Source organism: Mastacembelus armatus, chromosome 18, assembly GCF_900324485.2.
Source record: "Mastacembelus armatus chromosome 18, fMasArm1.2, whole genome shotgun sequence".
NCBI lineage: Eukaryota > Metazoa > Chordata > Actinopteri > Synbranchiformes > Mastacembelidae > Mastacembelus > Mastacembelus armatus.
Window position 1 is genome coordinate 6,563,758 of NC_046650.1, and position 20,084 is coordinate 6,583,841.

The 20,084-nt window shown below is 41.2% G+C and overlaps 1 protein-coding gene across 1 annotated transcript; it reads right to left on the reverse strand.

The window, feature by feature from the left end:
* Window positions 1-6,672: 6,672 nt before the first annotated feature.
* Window positions 6,673-18,622, reverse strand: dok1b (docking protein 1b). The gene is made up of 5 exons (XM_026333365.2): window positions 18,255-18,622; window positions 10,576-10,899; window positions 9,935-10,037; window positions 9,667-9,839; window positions 6,673-9,023 (listed from the first exon to the last, which is right to left on the reverse strand). The coding sequence occupies exons 1-5, from the start codon at window positions 18,309-18,311 to the stop codon at window positions 7,608-7,610; spliced, it is 2,073 nt and encodes a 690-aa protein (XP_026189150.1). The 5' UTR covers window positions 18,312-18,622; the 3' UTR covers window positions 6,673-7,607.
* Between the last annotated feature and the right edge of the window lie 1,462 nt (window positions 18,623-20,084).

Below are 20,084 nucleotides of genomic sequence, written 5' to 3' on the forward strand. Positions count from 1 at the left end.
GAAAACTGGAGGGTGAGTGGAAGAAAGTGGGCCGAGACAGAGAGAGAAGCAGTGTAGTACAACATTTACACATCAGTTAGTTACAGCTTCCTTTGATACATCTTTTCACCTTTCTTTGTCCTCACCACAAAAACATCATTTGCTAGATGTGAATTTAACATGCTCTGTATGTGCATATATGAGAAAAGAAAGTTCCAACTCACTGCCATCCCTAGATTACTGCAGCAGCTTCACACACACACCATAAATAATAAAAAAATGGGTGAAAAGATAAAAAGAAGGGAAACATCAGGCCAATGCAATCTTAGAAGTGTCCAAAACAAGAGGAAGGAGTGGAAAGTCATATAAAGTTATCAAAAAAGAGGTGTGGTGGGTGGTGTGGGGAGATCAGATAGAGATAAAAAACTGATGGGTATATAAAAAGTATTGTTTGCCTGCTACAGCCCACCCACTCACACATATTAACTCACAGTTTAACACAAAAAAGCAGGAAACAGAAATTAACCAGTTGTAAAAGTACATAAAGGAGACATACTGCAGCAGTATTGCAGAGACTTATAGACCAACACACATGCACATTCCTTTTCCATTCTGCCCTTAAGCCCCAGTGTGAACACAGCTTCACTGTTTTAATGAGACAGAGAATAAAGCAGCAGACAGAGGGGCCTCTCTGCTCTCCTTCACCCCCCACAACAAGTTCTCTCTCTGGGGGTTGAGCAGCAGCATAAGGGGGTGGATGGAAGTAGAACAGAGATGCGAGAAAACTGATTAAAAAATGTCAGTGTCTTTCGTAAAACAGTGAATACGACAACTTTATGTGAAAGGTTTGGAGAAAAGATTTGTGCGTGTGCTGACGTTTTGATTAGAGTTCATTTTGACTTCATGCAGTCACACATTTCCACACATTTACATGCTCATGTTTACCTATTGGTCAGTTAGACACATACGCCACTACTGTTAATTTATTCCTCATCAAGAGGTTTTGTCATCCACACACACACCCACACACAGGCTTAATCAGTCCTGCACCATTCCGCCCCTGCTTGAACTGTATAACATTAGGGACTCCCCAATGGCAAATGACTTTGTGACGTTGTGATGTCACAGGACTTCCGCATTCATAAAGTACAACCACAATGATCCTTTTGTCTCTAAAGGGAATTCAACTGGACGTCCAAAACTACCCACTGACATTTTACCCACTTCTCTCACTCTTCCATCCTTTCCCTCTTCCGTCTCCCTCAGTACTTTCTTTTCGAGCGCCACAAGCTCAGAGAAGTTGAGTCAACGTGTGTGAATATCATCAATTTGTTCAGGGACAGGAACAGCAGCCCCTCTGTCCCCAAAAAGGTGAAAGGACTGAAGCCAAAGTTCATCTGTTTGCCCTAAACGCTATCAGGCACACTCCTTCCTAAATGTCACAGCTGTTAGAGATTAATGGGATGTGACCTACAGTAACAAAAGTGTGATTATTTGTGTTTGCAAATTCATTCAGAACTGAGAGAGAAGCCTTACTCAGGGTTTTTTGGCAGGTTTTTTGACCCTTGTCAGCCGTTTTTCGAGGTGACGGTTCTTAATTCATTGTTGCTTTTTATGACTCCACCACACAAAGATTTTTTCATAGTATTGACTCACTCATAGTCCTGTTAACGCTTTCATGTTTGTTGTTGACTGTTCTGAAACTGAACTTACTGTCTTTGCTACAAAGGAAACTGACCTGTATTGATATGATTTGCTCCCTTTGTACACTCAGTGATATTTCCCTCATTTTAGGATTTTATATTTATTATTGTATATTATATTATTCTCTCAAATTTCTGTTTTCAAACTGTTGATGAACCGTGGGTTAATAAATACTCCTAAAGCAACATTTTGGCAACTCTTCTGTGAAGTAAAGGAGCCTGTGGTAGCTTTTATTTAAAAGATCTTGCCATCTTACCACCTTCACTCTTTCACCACCCACAGTTCCCCCAGCAGGATACTTCAACTAACTGAAAACATACATATGTTTCTTGATAAATAAGGCTCTTGTCTTTGCCATTTTTAAAGTCACTAAAGCACCCTATAGTAAAAATAATCCGGGAACAGTAAAATGCATGACAGAAAATGATGCCACAACCTTGGAAATCTAGCATATAAACTATATTTGAAGTATTAAAAAACGGAACTTTATTAAAATGTTTTTGGTGGGAGGGATATTGAGATAATTATCTAACCACCTTTAACCTTTTAAAGTTTACTGCTCCACCCACAGGATGCAAGCGCTTCAATATGAACATGGAACTTGTTTCTGGAAGCGTGTTATGCATGTGGCCTCCTGCAGGTTTCATATGTGGCAGCTACATTGAGCTCATACAGGCAGTGAGTTTCTGCCCACGTTTCTGTTAAGATACTTGCAACTGATAAATAGTCAATTCACCGCACTGACACATGCCATGCAGTGCGGTTTCATCTCAGTTAAACTCTGATGCTAAATAATATGCAGCATTTTCTTTTCCTGGCAAAGCGGCAGAATCTGCATCTCAGCAGGTCAGCCACATTATGTAACAGTATCACTAGTTACGCTAATCATATATTAGTCTGTCATTTTGCTAGATGTCACCAGCATTGAGATCAAACGAGTGCAGTTCCTCCTCACAGCTAGTTCTTATGAGGTGAAGTCAGCTCAGTCACTGATTCTTTGTATATAAAAAGGAGACAGTTGTAAGATGTATCACTGCTGAGTGTAGGCCGAGTGATCACTCACGGGTTCACGGGAGACAGTCTCCGACCTTTTAGGTTTTGATTCATCATTTCCTGAGCAGTGTAGAAATGACTTTTCACTGTACCAGTTGATCTCATTTTGCAGGGGCTGCGTATATGTATGTGGTTCTCAGTCAGCCTGGGCAGAACATTTCTGTTATGGTCCTACCATGACTGATAAGCTCTCTGTGTTTTTAGATTTCTTGGATTCTTATTTCTGGAAACTTTGAGCACTTGGTGCAGTTCACTAAACTATTTTGCCATTTCAGAAAGTGTTTTTTTTTTCCGTTGTGACCTCAAAAAAGAGTTTTTGTGGTCTTCCTGTCTACAAGTTTAACAGTATTTCTTCTATGTCTCATCAGCATCTGTATCTTAGTCAGGATAATATTAGTGCTGTGACTTCCTGCTTTATTGTCAATGTTCCATTTCCTTCTTTGCTGTAATCTACAGAACAAAAAAAACTTTGTACTCTGTCTCACAACCTGCAGTACACTGTCTCTTTCCTGTAATTGTCCTCACTGACCAAAAGACTCTAGTACCAAACACAGACAAATCGAGCAACATCAACACAATCAGCTTGAGAGTCGCAATTCACGTTTACAGGCAGAGAAGAGTCAACTGCCTCAGAAGTAGCTCTGTGTAAGAACAGAAAGAAGAAGTGCCTACTTGTGACGGGGAAGTGAGGAGGTGAAGTCAGGAGGCTACAGACCTGAACTATAATCCTAAAGGTCTGTCCTCCCACGCAGGTGTCGAAAATCTAGACAAGTTTAAACTAATACTAATTATTATTTTATATTTGATTAATTAAAGAAATTAGGAACTAAAATATATGAAATTCTGGATTTAGTTTTGTCTGGAAACATTATCATTCTCCCTCAACCTTTCTGTACCAATCACGGATTGCTGATCCATAGAGAAACAAGACTGAAAATGAATACAAATCATTTGATTGTCTTCTCTTCACATATTCGTCAAAGTTTTGCATAGGCATCCCTTTTATGTTTGAGGCAATAGTCTACCTCTCTGAATGAGAAACTGCCAGTTCCTTTAGACAGCGCTGAGAGCTGAGCGAGAGTGAATGAAACGCTTTCAGAAGCATGACTGAATGGGTATACCCACGCACAGCTAAAAATAAAAGCTGGTGGTCTGCAGAGTAGACACAAGAGCATGGCAGGAAGATGAACCAGCAGGCAGTTTCAAGGATGGACAGGAAAAATTGTACATTTCATGTACCGAAGTCCCAAAACAGAACGTGGAAATACAGGTGGTTTCACCTCTGCAGTGTTTTATATCATGAAGTGCAGCTGACAGGTGTTCACTAGATTAGAAACAGGCATGCCCTCAACATGCCTGCAATGCCTGCACTAAAAAAATGACAAAATTGTAAAAGCTTTCATGTCTTATAGTAAGTGTGCTGCTCACAGAGATCTTTCATATGTGTAAAAGGTTACATTTCAAAGTTGACTTTTTTAAAGATCATTTTCATGACTTTATTGTATCACAGTTTAAGCAGATGCAGGTGGCAGATGTCAATATATCTACATCATTTAGTAGTTCTTAGTAGTTTTAGGTTTAAACAGTTACCCTCAGCTCTGCAGAGTGTTGTAGTGTCTTTTAGCTTATTATTTTGGGTTAGGACCCCTGATTTTGCTGCTTTGGCTCAGTATCACTGCTGTCTGTTAACAGCTAACTGGTGAACAGAGTGGAGCATATCAGAAAATGAAAAAGTCACATATTTCTCTCAGGATTTGATGGAGACCACAGTAGCAACATGCTGGTTTTGAATCTTAAAGATTCTGTATAAAACTAGCCTCCCCTAAAAGCACCTGACTAGCTTCAGTGCCTCTTGTTTTTAAACTGACCATGTTCTATGTCTGTAAGTCTGATATGACCTTTAAAGACAGACATGCTGAGCCTAGACCTTGGTGGGAGGAACACAGTCATGAACTATTGAAGATAAACAGTGACCTCAAGCTTATAAATAAAACTGTCTGGCTCCTTTTTCAAATTGAAACAGTAATTCTCTATTTTCAAAAAATAGAGAATGAGAATACTGTCTGGTTGATTTCTGCAGGGAAACATTAAAGGCCTTTATAGTGATGTCTTTAAAACCTGGGAAAAATCATAAATGTGGATGTGAAACTATGAAGTGACTTCTCTAATATGCTTTCAGTATGAGGCTACCAGGCTTGAGCATTCACACACACACACACACAATTTTGTACATTTTTCTCATACACATGCTTGCCTATAGCTGTCACCCGCAGACACACACATTCATCGGTGATAAAGCAGCCAGCTGAACTGTTCTGCAGATGTGTGAAAGGTCAAAGCAGCTGAGGAGAGAACTGTGAGGAAGGAAGGAGAGGAGGTGACAGAAAGCACTCAGGACCTTTTTGTTGCACAGGAACAATATCTGAACCAAGTTCTGATCAGTCAGGGTGGTATACCCATTACCATCACATTTAAAATGGACGGTCTTCTGAAAGTAAATTTCTCATTTAACTTTTAGAAAGAAAGCGAACTTGTATTTCCTAAATAGTCAAATTCTTTAATATGACTGTGGATGGACGGACAATCTGGCAATTTATTATTTGATATGATTAAAAAACGTATTTTCTTTAAAGAGAAATGGGGTGCATGTGTTACGTTGCTGAAACGGACCAGTCCCCGGTGAGCACCGTAATTAGATTTTCAGTTCTATAGTGCAATATCATCTTTTAATTCACAATAAACACTGTAAAAGTAAGATCTCTATGTATAAAGAGTTGAAACTGTTTTAATAATCATCACAAACTACTGAAGGTCCTTTATTTAGCATTTAAAACCGAGGTGTCACTGTCACAATCATTTGCAGTTCAATTTATGACCATAATCTGACCAGTCTTCAGCGCGCGCGCACACACACACACACACACACACACACAGAGGCCGACTGTGAATGTGTAAGCAGCTTGTTTTGATTGTCTAACGAGGAAGTGTTGAAATATAAAGAAGCGCATGAAAACAGTACCATGTACTCTGTCCATGCTCCCTCACCCCACTTTGCCTTTTCTTCACAATGAGTTTACCTAGAGTTAATGAGAAAGACAGAAGTTGGTCGTTGTTCTTTTTCTTTCTGTTTTTCTTTCCCTACTCTGTCTGAAAGAACAGGAGGGTGTTACAAAACCTGCCCTCAAAATGTAATCCAGTTACTTTTGGTGTTTTCTGTCCAGAAAGTACTGCAGCAGCAGGTGGGGAATTAAAGACAGACTGAAGAACACAAGGATAAATGGAGATGATGTGGAAATGGTCTGGGAACAGTCTGTACCTATTACTAAGCCAAAAAGACACAGACAGCACATCTAGCCAGCATTCATCATGTCAGCATGTTTTCATCTCTTTTCACTTTTGTCACCCTCAGCTCAGCTCAGGATGAATACCCACATGTTCTTTCCCTGCAGCACTCCTCAACATGTCAATTAGCTGTTTTTCCCTTCTCTCTTCCCATTTTTCTCCTCTTTCCATCTTGTATTCCTGCCCTCAAATTACGGTATCGCTCACATTTGAAATGCACAGCGTGTCCGACACAAACCAGCCCCCATTAACAGTCGCCACAGTAACCGAACAACAGAATTTATGTAGAGTGGGAGAAAGGAAAGAAGAAAGACAAGAAAGTAAGAAAGAAAGTCTTTGTTTTGCTTTTTTGAGGCTCAACTTTAACGGTGTGATTAAGTGGTTGGAAACCGACTGAAGCAACAAAAACAGAGCGTGGCAGAGGGAGGGAAGTGGAGGGTGAGGTCAGACTGTTTCAGTGTCCTGTTTGGTGCAGAACAGAAAGTCTCTTCAACACTAAAAGCTGTGTCTGATTGGCTCCTGGCAGGACAAACACGCAGAGGGGAAGTAGTGATGCAGCAACCAGTTTACTGGTTACAGATCTGCTATGAAAACTTAAAGGTTTGAGCCACTTTTATTATTAGTTTTATTTACAGACAGCACAGCTGTTTATGACACATATACACACTCACATTGCAGAAAATTGATTATTTTGATATTTAGTTCATATGTACTCAGACTCAATATATTCAAATAACATTATTTTGTGCAGGAAGTCGTCCCATGGGATCATGACCCTATAACCACTTTATGACCCATTTATCTTAAAGTCCTTCTTTTCTTGTTTTCTCCAAAACAGTAGCAACAGTTTTACATTTAGTGGATTCCAACATGAGACCATGTCACATAGTACTGTCCTCGGCTGAAAAAAATGTTGTCAATCTACCTCTTTCGGTGGGATTTTAAAAACTAATCAATCCAAAAAACCCAAATAGTAACTCCTCATTGTCACATTGTCTCATACTGTAGAGAAACAGAAAAGCAGCAGTGAAAAAACATGTTTCCCAGTCGCTTCATAAGCAGAGAAGAAGAGCCAAGCTGCTCTCTCAGCTTGTTAAAATGAAGCCTCTAGGCCGGGCTCCTTTTGGCAAATCCATATGTTTTCTGTGTGTGTTTAAGTGAAGTGGCTGACTCCAACCACGCTGTGGCTTGGTACATCAATTATGGGTTTGACCATGCAAACACTCACTCTCTCTTTCTCAAACACACACACACACGCACAGAGGGTGGCCCTATAATTGTTGCACAACATGTAGCCGTAATGTGGTCTTCTTAAAGTTGTGAGCTAATCCGATCCAAATGAATCGACTGCCTCCAATCATTATTTCAGTCCACAGATAGAAGACGTGTAAACTAACTATCCTCAGTCCTTGCAAAAACTGTGAGGATAAAGTTGTTTTTCAGGATCATCCTTTCTGACTTTGGCACCAAGTCCCGTGGACAAGCAACCCGTGGACTTTCCACACCACACAGAAAAATGTGTCAAAACGTCAAATTTCTCCCAGGTTGTCATAGATGATATCTGGGGATCTCAGCTGTGCCTGGTGGTGTTGGCTGTACCATGAATTAGCTGGCAGCTGTTTCTGTTTAAACACTTTGCCATACAGTTCCCTCCCCGCTCCTCCTTCACCACCTCCACCCCAAAAGTTGTTGTTGTTGTTAATATTACTGCCCGCACCTCCTTGTTTCCCATGGGGCAGTGGCACTGGCTCCTTCCGAGCGAAAGCACCTCTACCTGGTTTTGGAGCGGTGATAGGTTTGGGCCCCCTTGGACCCGGAGGATTTGGTGTGCCACGGCTCAGACCGAGCTGTGGTGGAGAGTGTCTTTGAGATTCTGATGGCTTTCCAAGTGGGGGGGTGCTAAAATTCCCCTCTTTTCCTAATGGGGCCACCCCCTCCTCCTGTCTCTTCTGACTTTGAGGCTCCAGTCGGGATTCATCATAAATACTTTTCCCTAAACTAGCAGTCATGCATGTGCTCCCTTTGGCACAACCTTCTGGTTCATCATATATGTGCTCCAGAGGAAAAGCTGGAGGTGACGAAGCCCCCTCTGCCTGACCTCCTGGAGGTCGCCTGTTACCCCCTCTTCCTCCTCCTCTTCCTCCCCCTGCAGCCCCATTCAGACTCAACACACTTGTTTTCTGGCTCAGCTCCAGGCTGATGCAGTCGTACACATGTGAGTACAGGTCTGGATGCTTCATGTGGTTACTCCCTCCATGGTGATGATCACCTTGGATGCTGCCTACCAGGGCCTCGTCTCCTACTGGTCGGAGACGTGGTGTGGGCACAGGAAGGGTGGGTGGGTTGCTGGTTTGGTTCTGGTTCTTGATGCTGTCCACTGGGTCGGAGTAGAGACCGTCAGCACTGTGCGTAGGCAGGCGGACCGAGTCAGCCGGCTCAGAATAAAGGCCTACCTGTCCATCAGCTGAGGAAAGACCTTGTGCTGCCCCGTGCCCCCTGGGAGAACGCGGAGGGGTCCCTCCTCCTCCCAGAACCCCCAATATGGCTGGTGGTTCTGGTAGATTCCTGGTTTTGTGTCCCCTTGGTGCTCCACTTCCTTGCCCTCTTCCTCCTCCTCCATCTCCACCTTCTCTTTTCCCAAGCACACCATCAGCAGAGCCAGGTTTGCTTCCACCTGAATCACCGTCTGCCTCACGGCTGCTGCAGCTGCTGCTGTCTCCACTTCCTGGTGACATGCCACCAGCGTTGCGTATGTGCTGCAGCGAAGCAGGGCAGTCTTGTTCAGAATTCATGCTGCTGCTGATATGGCGATCCTCAGCCAGTGCTTTTTGTGAGCGGATGGCCTGGTCAACAAGCGTGAAGATCTCGTTGCCCTGCTTGGTCTCAAAGGTGAAGTTACCAGGGCCAGAGTCGCAGCGCCGGCCTGCCTCAAACGAAAACATCACCTACAGAAAGAAGGAAGAGGAGTGAGGACAAAATGAGGGAAAGTGGTTGGAAACATGTGCCTCACTAAATATATCCAGAGGTGTAAAATAAATACCAAAATGGAGCTAAATAAATGGAAACTAGTCACCAGAAATTCTTGCACTGTTTTCCAGTTATCATTTAATAATTTTTCTCAGCACGAAAATGATTACTTCCTTTTACCACTGAACCTCCGTTTTCTCACCATATCTAGTTTAGTGGAATTCTGTTCCACACACACATTTTCTTCCCCTGCCTTCTTTTCACAAATACCTACAATAGCTCAATAAAGTTCCATCTTATTGATATTTAATTTGTCAACCAATTTAAAATCAGTATCACCTCCATGTATCACCTAACACTGTGTAGGTCATTGGTTATTTTTAGACCTTGGGTTTTATCACCGCAGTGTCAAAGTGACAAACAAACAACCACACTCTCTAAAAGTAAATATCCTATATCTACACTGCGGTCTTGACTATATGCTCTTCCATTGCTACCAGTTGGAGCTTAACACGGTGAACTTCATGTGCGTACACTTATCAGGTGTGTGTGTTCCTTCAGCCCTAAGAGCATTTGTCATTTCTCATAAGTGCAGGATTTGTCTGCGCGTCAGGCACCCACCCGGTCTCTCCCATATCTCCTCAGCAGCTTGTACGGCCACACCAGGACGTTTCTCTTGGTCTTTGGCTCCTTTAAGATCAAGACCTCATTTTCAGCTTTTAGCCAGTAGCTGCCCGCCAGCCCACATCGTTCAGATGCCTCGGTACGCTGAACGGTCACCCAGAACTCATTCACTACAAGGATATGAGAGGACATGTGTTTCTCTACATCATTTTCTATGCCGTAATATTTTCATCAAATTTTAAGGTTATGTACAACTCATCTTTACCTTCCTCTCTGGAGTAGTAGATGAGGTTTTCAGACATCTGCAGGTCCTGGGGGCCCCCATTAGAGTCTGCAGTAGTATTGATGCTGCTGCTGCCGGTTCCTTTCTGTGGACACACAGAGATACTGACAGTCAACCAGCTGAAAAACATGAAAAAACCACATGCAGGAGTTTATTCTTTGGGTTAGAGGACAGCAGATACCCCAAACAGAAATGGTACGAGAAGGAAAGAGAAAAAGAACAAAGACTTTGAGAGGCAGATGGAGTCTTCCTCCTGGAAACTCCCTCTGGCTTCCACTCTCCAAATATGAGTTATGCGTTGTGTGTATATAAGCGCACACAATGGTAGTCCAGGGGCATGTGGGAAATTTTGCAAACCAAAAACGCAGTTGGAAGTTTAAAGCAGCGGTTCTTCAAGGGGGAGTTTTTTCTAGTAAAATAGGAAGCAGTCAGGCATAAAAACCACAAAGCAGAGAGAGTGACGGCACAAAAATAGTTTGCAGATAAAGCAAACACATTTAAAACAAAAGAGGAAGCTTGTACTTGAAAAAACCTGCACACTCACTCGTCTTAGTCACTCACTGAAAACGCTGTTTCCCAAATACACATACACAAGCCACCTGGACGTTTAAGTGGAGGGATACCTGAAATGCGATGTCACACATGGTATTCATCCAGTCCATGGCGACATTCCTCTCTGCAGCAAACACGTGCATCTTGTCGTTGGTTTCCACACAGAACGCTGTCATGTTTTCTTTGGGGCAGGTCTCAGTAACTGCCGGCAGGATGGAAATGCACTCAGACAAGCGAATTATCTTCTTGTCTAGCTTCTTAGTTTTCTCATTGGACCCAGATCCCGAGCCTCCGCCAGCACCACCGCCTCCACCAGAGGGCGAGTCGTAGAATTCAAGGCGTGCAATGCCATTTTGGCTGGCAGGGTAGAGGACAAACCAGTTCTTCTTCCATTTCTGAGGTGTGGAAAAATGGGAAACATTACAGTGGCAAAAAACATTTTAATAATTCATCAAAAGAATATCTTCATATTTTTGAAGCCCTAAGGATTATCTTACGATGCAGTATTAACGTATTAACATTAACGCTTCGGAGCATTTTAGCTTCTTTTAGCTCATGGATTTGGTTTTCTAACTTCTTAATGTTCTTCTTAATGCATTTCTGTTCCACGTCAAGATCAGTAAACCAGGATTTCTGAATTTAAACTACAGCTGAAAGCATAATACTGTGAGGGAAGGCTGGAAGGGGACGACAGGAAAAAAGCCAGGAAACAGAAACAGAAAATGGGATTTTTTTTTTTTCTCATTTGTCCTGTTCATATTTGTTTCAGTTGGGAAAACATTTGCATGTGGTTTATTCAAACAGCAATAGGGAAAAAGGCAAAATGGGTAGAGCTGGCCACAAATAATCAAAAACGGATGAATAGGGAAAAAAATGTTAACGTTTAAATGTCCACAGAAGATGTGAGTCAAAACTATATTTCCGGGTCCAAGGCTGTGTGTAGGAGGCATGTGGTGATAAATCTACTGCAGTTTGACTCAGATCTATTGCACAGACCATTGTTTCCTCTACATTTGATCAGCAGAACCAAAGTTACAGCTTTAGTCATCATTGCTCTCAAACAAATGAAATATTTCCCCCAGAAATCAACACTCCTACTCTAATCATGACACATGTCTGCACAGAGCACGGTCAAGGCACCACGATCCACAGCAGGCACAAGCATTTGACTGAGGTCGAGAATTGTGTGATATTAGCTTAAACACATTTGTTTGACTTAGATGAAGCTCAGAATACTTACGCTTATCATTTGTGGTTTCGAAGTAACCAAAAGTGTTCTTAAGATATTTTGAATGAAAGAAAACTTTTAAAAAAATCTGTCAGTAAAGTATCAGAAAATATAATAATTTTGTTTATAACATACTTGTTATTACTTTCCCGATTTTAAACCACATACTAGGTTTTTTACCACTTCCAAATGCCTCCATACTGTGGATTTTTAAGCATGTCCTGGTCCCTGACAGGTTAAAAAGGTGACCCAGTTCAAACTAGGTGACTGGGACAGTTTTTATCCCTGAGGACAGCAGTGAGGAAGCAGCAGCTAACAATGATCTCTTCCTTCAAAGGGGCAAACAACATGACCACACAATACTGAACAAGACACGCAGTGAGTGCGTGTTAGACTCCAGATGTCCAGTGTTTACACTGGACGCGATGACACACTGCACGAGAGATGTGCGATCACTACAGATGCTGGTGTACATGTGTTTATTGGAAAACACACCAAACACCAAAACTCAAACATTTATTTGGGAAGTCCCTGTTGTTCCTTCTGCCCCCTGCCCCATCTCTGCTTTCTCCACTGTGTGTGTGTGTGTGTGTGTGTTTTCCCCTACATTCCCTCAGTGATGCGGAAGCTGCATGGAAGTCAGAGAGCTAAGCTGGTGACAGGAAGGTCAGCAGGAAAAATGAGACACTCTAATATAACTACTGGTTATCAAATTCTGAGGAATTTCTTTTCCTCACTAGTTTGACAAAAAAAAAAAAAAATCATTCTGTGCATCTGAAAGTTAAGATGACAAATACAGCTCTACAGTGGCTGTGTCTAATGTAACAACTACAGATACATGACATTTGATCAAATTGCTATGACATGTCAACAAAATCTAGTTACTTGTATGAGGCTGCCAACATATTGGTTAGGGTTTAACAGTGAACACCAGCTTTGTGGAGGCAATTTTCGGTGATACACGTTAAGTGTATCTATTTTATTAATCCCTTGTGTATGTACGTAAGTATGGTACCTTCTGAATAGACATATTTATGGTTCCATAAGCATTTTGAGCTCTAACACACGTCAGTTCATTGTCATTCTGAGCGTGACAAGTTGTCTGAGTCAGTCAGAAGGTGTAACTAAGATAGTTGCCTGGTGGCCTTAATATAAATGTGCAGGCCCTTTATTCTGAGCAGTCAAATACGAACCTCTCATTTGGTAATGTTGAGACTGCTGTAGATGCTGTAGATCCATAATTAGTAAAAGTGCATGCACGCCAGTGCTTTAAATATAACTGCCAGAAAGGACAGGAAATGCGTGGGACTGTCATTACCCAGGATTCTCTTTGCTTCCTTCTTCTGCGTCCAGGTGTGTCTCATTGTATGTCTGCATGCTCGAGTGTGTATGTGCTCTGTATTTTTAATATTCCCCTGGTGCATTCTGGACCATCTGTTACTGCGCACCCACGTGCAGGCTCTATTTTTTCTCATGCATTTACTCAAGACATGTATTTTAGTGCAGCATACATCCACAGAGCGTAAAACATTATTGCCTGTTGCAGTATGGTGCAAATGTGTGTGTGCGTGCGTGCGTGCGTGCGTGCGTGCGTGCGTGCGTGCGTGCGTGTGTGTGTGTGTGTGTGTGTGTGTGTGTGTGTGTGTGTGTGTGTGTGTGTGTGTGTGTGTGGAACAGCTGCTCCATAAAAGGCGACCGACCGTTATCAGCCATTAATACACTGCCTGGAAATTATGCAAAAAGGGTCATGAGGGAGAGAAACTTCCTCACTGTTGTCCTGCTTCTTCATAAGAGCATTATAGCACTGCCAGAACCACACGACTTTTACTCTCATACTGACCTTTATGTTACTTGTTGTGTTTAATGCAACACTTCTCCATTGTAAAGCTAAAAAATCCTTACACAGAAGCTACACTGCTTTACACTGCTTTATTAATACTGTCAGTATCTCTCTCAGATCATTTCTTTAAAAAGCAAGACATAACCTCATATTGACGTGATATAGGTGTTTCCGTGCAAACACATGGAAAGTTTCTGCTCAAACACAGGTTCCTCTCTATCTGTTATGATGCTATTTAACAAAACCATCTGACCAAGTTCTCAAGAGGCCACAAATAAACCTCAATGACACAAGCAGCAGCTGGGTGTGTGGTCGTTTGTGTGTTTAAGAACGTAAACATTTGTGAAGCGGAGCATGTCTTTTTTTGTTCAATGAAGAAAGAGAAAACAGAATTGTATGCTTAATGTGTGTCTGTGTGTGTGTGTGTGTAGCCAATCACCGCTGCTCTACAAAATAAAACTTTCAAACATGTCAGGACAACACAACAGCAGAAATTATGAAGAGCAGTTTAGGTTTCTTTAGGTGTGAATCAATTAATCTTATAAACATGAGATTTGAGTGAATTGCAGGTCATGTGGTTTGAATCTAGAGACACTTTAAACTCCACTAAAACCCACTAAAATGAAAAGCATTAGTTTTGTGTTAGCCCATAGGAGTGAGTGTGAGTGTGTGAGGTTGTGTATCTCTATGTGGCCCTGTGATGGACTGGTGACCTGTCCAGGGTGGACCCCTGCCTTTCACCCAAAGAGAGCTGGGATAGGCTCCAGCAGATCCCTGTGACCCTGGTTAAGGAATAAGTGGGGATAGATGATGAATAGATAGTTTTGTGTTAGTCAAGTAAAACTACAACACAGTTTCATGTAATCGTTCTGCTGTTCACTACATTTTCATCGTAATATTAGTCGGCTGCAGAATGAGGGAACAGGAACCAATGTTAGATTACCAGTTAAAACTGAACAGATGAAAATAATGGTTATTTTGATTACTGGTGATCTGATTTTGTGTTCCCTTTTCTTGCTAAATATTTTCAACCAAAGGATATTCAATGAAGGAGGCTTTGAAAAATGTTGAGAAAAAGGAACCAGTGAAGCTTTGGGGGAAAATAAAATCTTTAGATGGACTAATTGACTAAACATTACAGGTCTACCTGCACGTTAAGCTTAGAAAATCATGTTCTTACTGATCTAATATGGGCTTTTAGTTTAAAGAGTAATTTCACCCAAATCATAAAAAATGTTCATATTTTTTGGCAGTTTCACATGTACAGTAAACTTATACTGTATACGGTAGTTGTTACCCGAGTTTGCGCTGTAGCAAAGCTTCACAAAGCAGAAATGACACAGCAAATTAAGAAAATAATCCTCTCCGAAAATGCCACAGCTAATGTCCAGCTCATGTAAAAAGGTGTAAAACAGCAAAAACAGCCAAGTATCAGAAATGTTTTTTGCACTGACCTAGAGGACAGGGGCTAACCCTTTCCTACAACCCTTTGTTCTAATAGATTCTAAAATCATCCCTCATCTACAGCCAAGTCTCTAAACATACGCTCATGACCGCACTAATTGTTCTCTCTGTACGACAACAGTCCTTACTGTAAAACAGATAGTTTCCCTTCAATACTAAAATTATTTCTGCTTTGTTTCTCTAGAATTGCATCACCACAGGTACAATTTTATCTGAAGTGGTGACTTATTAGTATACATAGGAGGAAATGACAGGAAATATGATGAAAGTAATCTAAAGTTATAATAACTCATACTGATTCACATAAGGGGGGAAATGTCCATACTACAAATGAAAATAACTGGTGATGTAACTGAATGCTGTTTCTGCACAGGCTTAATCATTCCTTTCATGTAACTGTAAAATCATATAGTCCTGAAAAATACACCTACACCTGAGTATATATGGAGGATTACACTACTTCAGCCTAGTGCTTCTTAAATATTGATATTAGAAATATGATGTGGGATTTCTGCCTAATTGGACCGAATGTGGAGAAGAGAAGATCTGACACCCAATCCTGTTAATCCGCAAGGCAGACATGAATCGCTGCCATATAAACCTAGCAGCCTCGGGGTGTGTAATACCTGTACCCGTGTAATACATGTCTTTATCCTGGCACACCCTGTCTGTTCAAGTGGCAGCTAGTAGTAGTTGTCTTTCGGGAGGGTATAACAAACAGTAGCATCTGCAGGCCTTGCTAGTAGTGACGAAACAGTTCAACATCAGGCTAAAGGCTTTTTGTAGCTCCAGGGTGCAGGTGAACAACAAACTGCTGGCCCAAACATCTCAAATCTAAATGCGGGTGTCTGGCAAGCAGGTGCATGTCCAGATACACGTCTCCCGGTTAAATCATGCTTGTAATCACAGCTCTGTGCTGCTCTTCTCAGCCACGAGCTGAAGTCAAATGACAGCTCCAAATGTTAACACTGCAGTCACACGAGCAGAAAGTTTAGCACAGTTCTATCACTTAGAAAGAAGTGTACAAGCACATTTATGGTCTTATTAAAGGGGAACTTCACCAATTTTCACAAGAAGTCAAAAAAGTCACAACAAATACTGCTCCGCCTGTCAAAACCGGTTTATAATGTCTAACGTAAGTCCAAAGGAGCTTTTCAAAATTTGAACAAATAACCCAGATGACTGAATTACAAACCTAACTCATCTCAGCTTCTGCTGCATAGATTTTGACCTTTTTTATGTTTCTCTCATAGATTTGAAAGATCAGTATTAATAATTAATAGTTTATTGATTACAGAGTAAAATCTAAGTTCAGATATAGACTTGTAATACGGCTGCAACTACTGACAAACACTGGTATATGTCAGTCGGCATCACATAATCGCTGAAGTTGGGTTGTCCTAAAGGTCTTAGGAAATTTCAGTTCCTGCTTCATTTCCAATAAACATTTCCAGCTACCACCAAATAATTGCATTTTTAAATCATTTAAAACAATTCAGTGTTTTAAATCATCTGATTTTTATGTCACCACCTCTCACATTCCCAAACCGGGGGAAAGCAGAGAGGATGGAATATAAATAGACTGATTACATGATTAGATTTACCCAACATTGAATTATCTGACCAAGCATTTCAGCTGGAGACAATTTAATGGATGGACTGTCAATAATAATGTATAGCTCTGTATATGAAACATAGATGCATCTTGATGGTTTAGGTGCTGCTGTGTACAAGCTCTAATAGCCTTTAGTTGCCAGAGCAACAACTAGCATTCAGCAACACAAAAGTCACCACTACACTCTTGCATCATATTTTCCAACCATGCACGTGGAGATAAACCTATATGAGTGTGAGCATGTGTTTGTGTCCACTGACAGCTCTAAGAATTGCATAATTCACTAAACAAACCTCACATGATTTTCAACACATTCAGATCAGCCTGCATTCAGCTTCCTGTTCTATTCTTTCCTATGTTTTTTTTTTAAAACGCTTCTTGTCTCATATGCAAAGATAACGTTATTGTAGAAAATGTAGAGGTTGGGTTCCTTTATTTTCTATTGTAAAAAGCTTATAAAAGGCATTGAAACTGTGTTTTGGGGCTATGAATATCTATTGTGGAGTGGTGATTTCAGGGCAGGAAACAGGGCCAGAATGTTTTGTTGGTCCATGTCATATGACCAGAGAGAGACAGGGAGAGACAAAGACCCTCTTTACAAATCCGAAAGCGTAAATGAGTTCTTATCCAGCGGTTCTCCCAGACCAAAGGCAAGGTTGCATAGAGGCCAGGGACTGAAACAAACACACCCACACACAGACACCGAGGTGTTATCACTAACATTTGAGTCCAGACCTGTCTAAAAAGATTGATCACATAGAGGGAGGTGGCACAGAGGTGGCTTGCTGGCAGAGTGGATCATGTAAGACCAGTGGGTGCTGCTCTTGAGACGAAGTGGAAACGTGTTTTGTCACCTTTGTGGAAAAACATCAGCTTCTTTATTGTCTGTTTTTGTTTTATAGTCTTTAATCACGTGTTTGTTATGGAAAGTCAAACTGCGATGGTGATTAAAAAAAAAATATCACTGCTTTCATCGCGCAGCTGTAGTAGTTACTGTGATGAAGTTCAGATGCCGATAACACATGCACACCACCAAAAGCTATTTTCAAAACTATCCTCTCTGACCTAATTTACTTGAACAACCTGCTTTAGTTGAACATATTTTTACATTTACTGAAAGCTAGCATAGTGTGCCAGGGTTTCCCCTGCTCATACAAACAGACACAAACACACACAGATGCACCACAAGCTTACTCCAAACCACCATCAAAACAAGGCCAGAACAGTGAAACACTCATAACTTCCTTTATCTGCATCTACAGCAGGTTCATCTTGAAAGGCACAGTGGCCACTATGTAATTTCACAAATATGTGCTGTGTTTATTTGTCATGAGGTGAAATGCTACTTCTACTTTTTACAACTAGGAACAGCAGATTATTTGTGAATGTGTGTGAACAAATCTAATAAAATACCAACACATAAAACTGCCATTAGGATTTGACTTTTAGCTAGTGTTTAATGAGTTTTAGAGATTAGTTTATTATGTGTTAAATACATATTAAAAATCAATGATTGTTTATCATTTCAGTGTTTTACAGCATCCTCAAAACATTTATTACAGTCTCAATTGGTCCAGTTATTTAGTGTTTTTCTTAGACTTACCTTTCCAAACTTTTGATGCTGCACGTAAAGTTGTCCCTCTTTAATGTGGGTGTCCATGCCCACAAAACCCTCCAGGGTCCCCTTTCCTCCAGAAAGGCCAAATTTTACTTGAATTATAACAGACAAAATATGCCTTTTTTGGGGGGGGGTTATTTTTCCTCCAACCCCTAACAACTTCCCCCTTCTCTCACTTCCGCTCACGGGCTGTTACCGCGTATTCCCCGCAGTGCTGCTGGACAGTTGTCAGTGTCATGTTGGAAATAAGGTCCAAACTGTGGCTGGGTGGTCCCGACAAAGTCAAATAATGTTTAAATGCTGTCGGCGGGCCTTCTATCTGTCTCCTCCCGAAGGGCTGGACCAGTTTAAAGATGCTTTTAATGCATAAGATGAAGCTTCCTGTGACAGCTTTCACAATAAAAGTCAAACGCCAGAGCATCACTGAGTGCAGGCCTCAAGCCACAGGTAGAATAGAGTAATATGGTAAATGTAATGGTCCCCAGGCCAACGATAAACTGTATATCCTGTTTGACCTGTGTACTATATTTGCATTAGTGAATAATTAATATGTCTAATTGATCAAAACAACACCTCTAAGTGTCACTTGAAGGTCCTTGTCATTTACGTTGTACTCATAATTATGCTGCAATGGATAAAATATATGTCCAGTTAGAAAAAAATATTCGCAATTATTGAAATTATTACAAAGACTATTGTGACCTGTGACGACCTGGAGCCTAGGGAGTTTGTCACATCTCCTTGTTGAAATCCTGACATCTGGTCACATTGAGCAATGAGCACATTGAGGTATAGGTGATGAATGAATATTTCTGATTGATTCACCAAGTTAGATTAGTCAGAGTTCAGACAGAAATGTGATTATTGTGTTATGGAGGAGTGTTATTACCAGCATATCACATTGTGTTATGAACATAATACATACAGAATCGATATGTATTAAATGAACCAATCTGATGTAAGGTCGACTCTTCTGTGCTTTTATTTTGAAATGTGGACTTGGTAAGATGAGCTGTGGTGGTAAGCGTGCGGCTCTTCACGCACCTCTCTCCCTGCAGGAGACGCTCTTCTGCTTCCTCCCGCCCACCTCCTCTCGCTTGTGTAACTTCACTGTCGGTTTCAGCTCCGACACTCGCACTTTATAACGCGAACAGAATCTGCTCCATCTAAACTGCAACACATTCACATAGCGTCAGGTGCTTAGTTTACGGCCCAATACACTATAGGACATCACAGCATCGCTATTTACCTCATAGAAAACTATTATTCCTAACAAATATTAGTCCTACCAGTTAACTACTGGTGGTTGAAGACTGAACACTTGAAGTACTGAATTTAGTATAGGAATTTACTGTTACCAGTGAATGATAGTTGTTTTTCAGAAGCATATGTTAGGAAAAGAAGTTGGTCCCGAAAATAATGTGTTGCAGATGCCTCCTGCTGGCTCACACTTACTCAGAGTTCCTGTTTTCGTCCCATAATTCATTGGCGCTAAATCTCTGTCAGTATTATTCTTGACTCTGAGCTCGAATTTTTAGTCCATGAGTCAAGACACGAAATGAGGTTTTATTTGGCCGGCATTCCTTCAAAAGACCTCCATGCAATGTCGCATTATTGTTTTGGGCCATATGACCATTGAATAAAAAAAATCTACGCTGGTAGAAACTGGAGATTAAGTAAGTGCATTAAATAATAAGAGTGAAAATGAGGGATGTGGTTCCCATTTTTGGCTTGTGAATCCCTGTACTGACACATCACTTTCCCATTAACACCGCTGCCCATATGTGACTAGATCATTATTTACTGCGCTGCTGC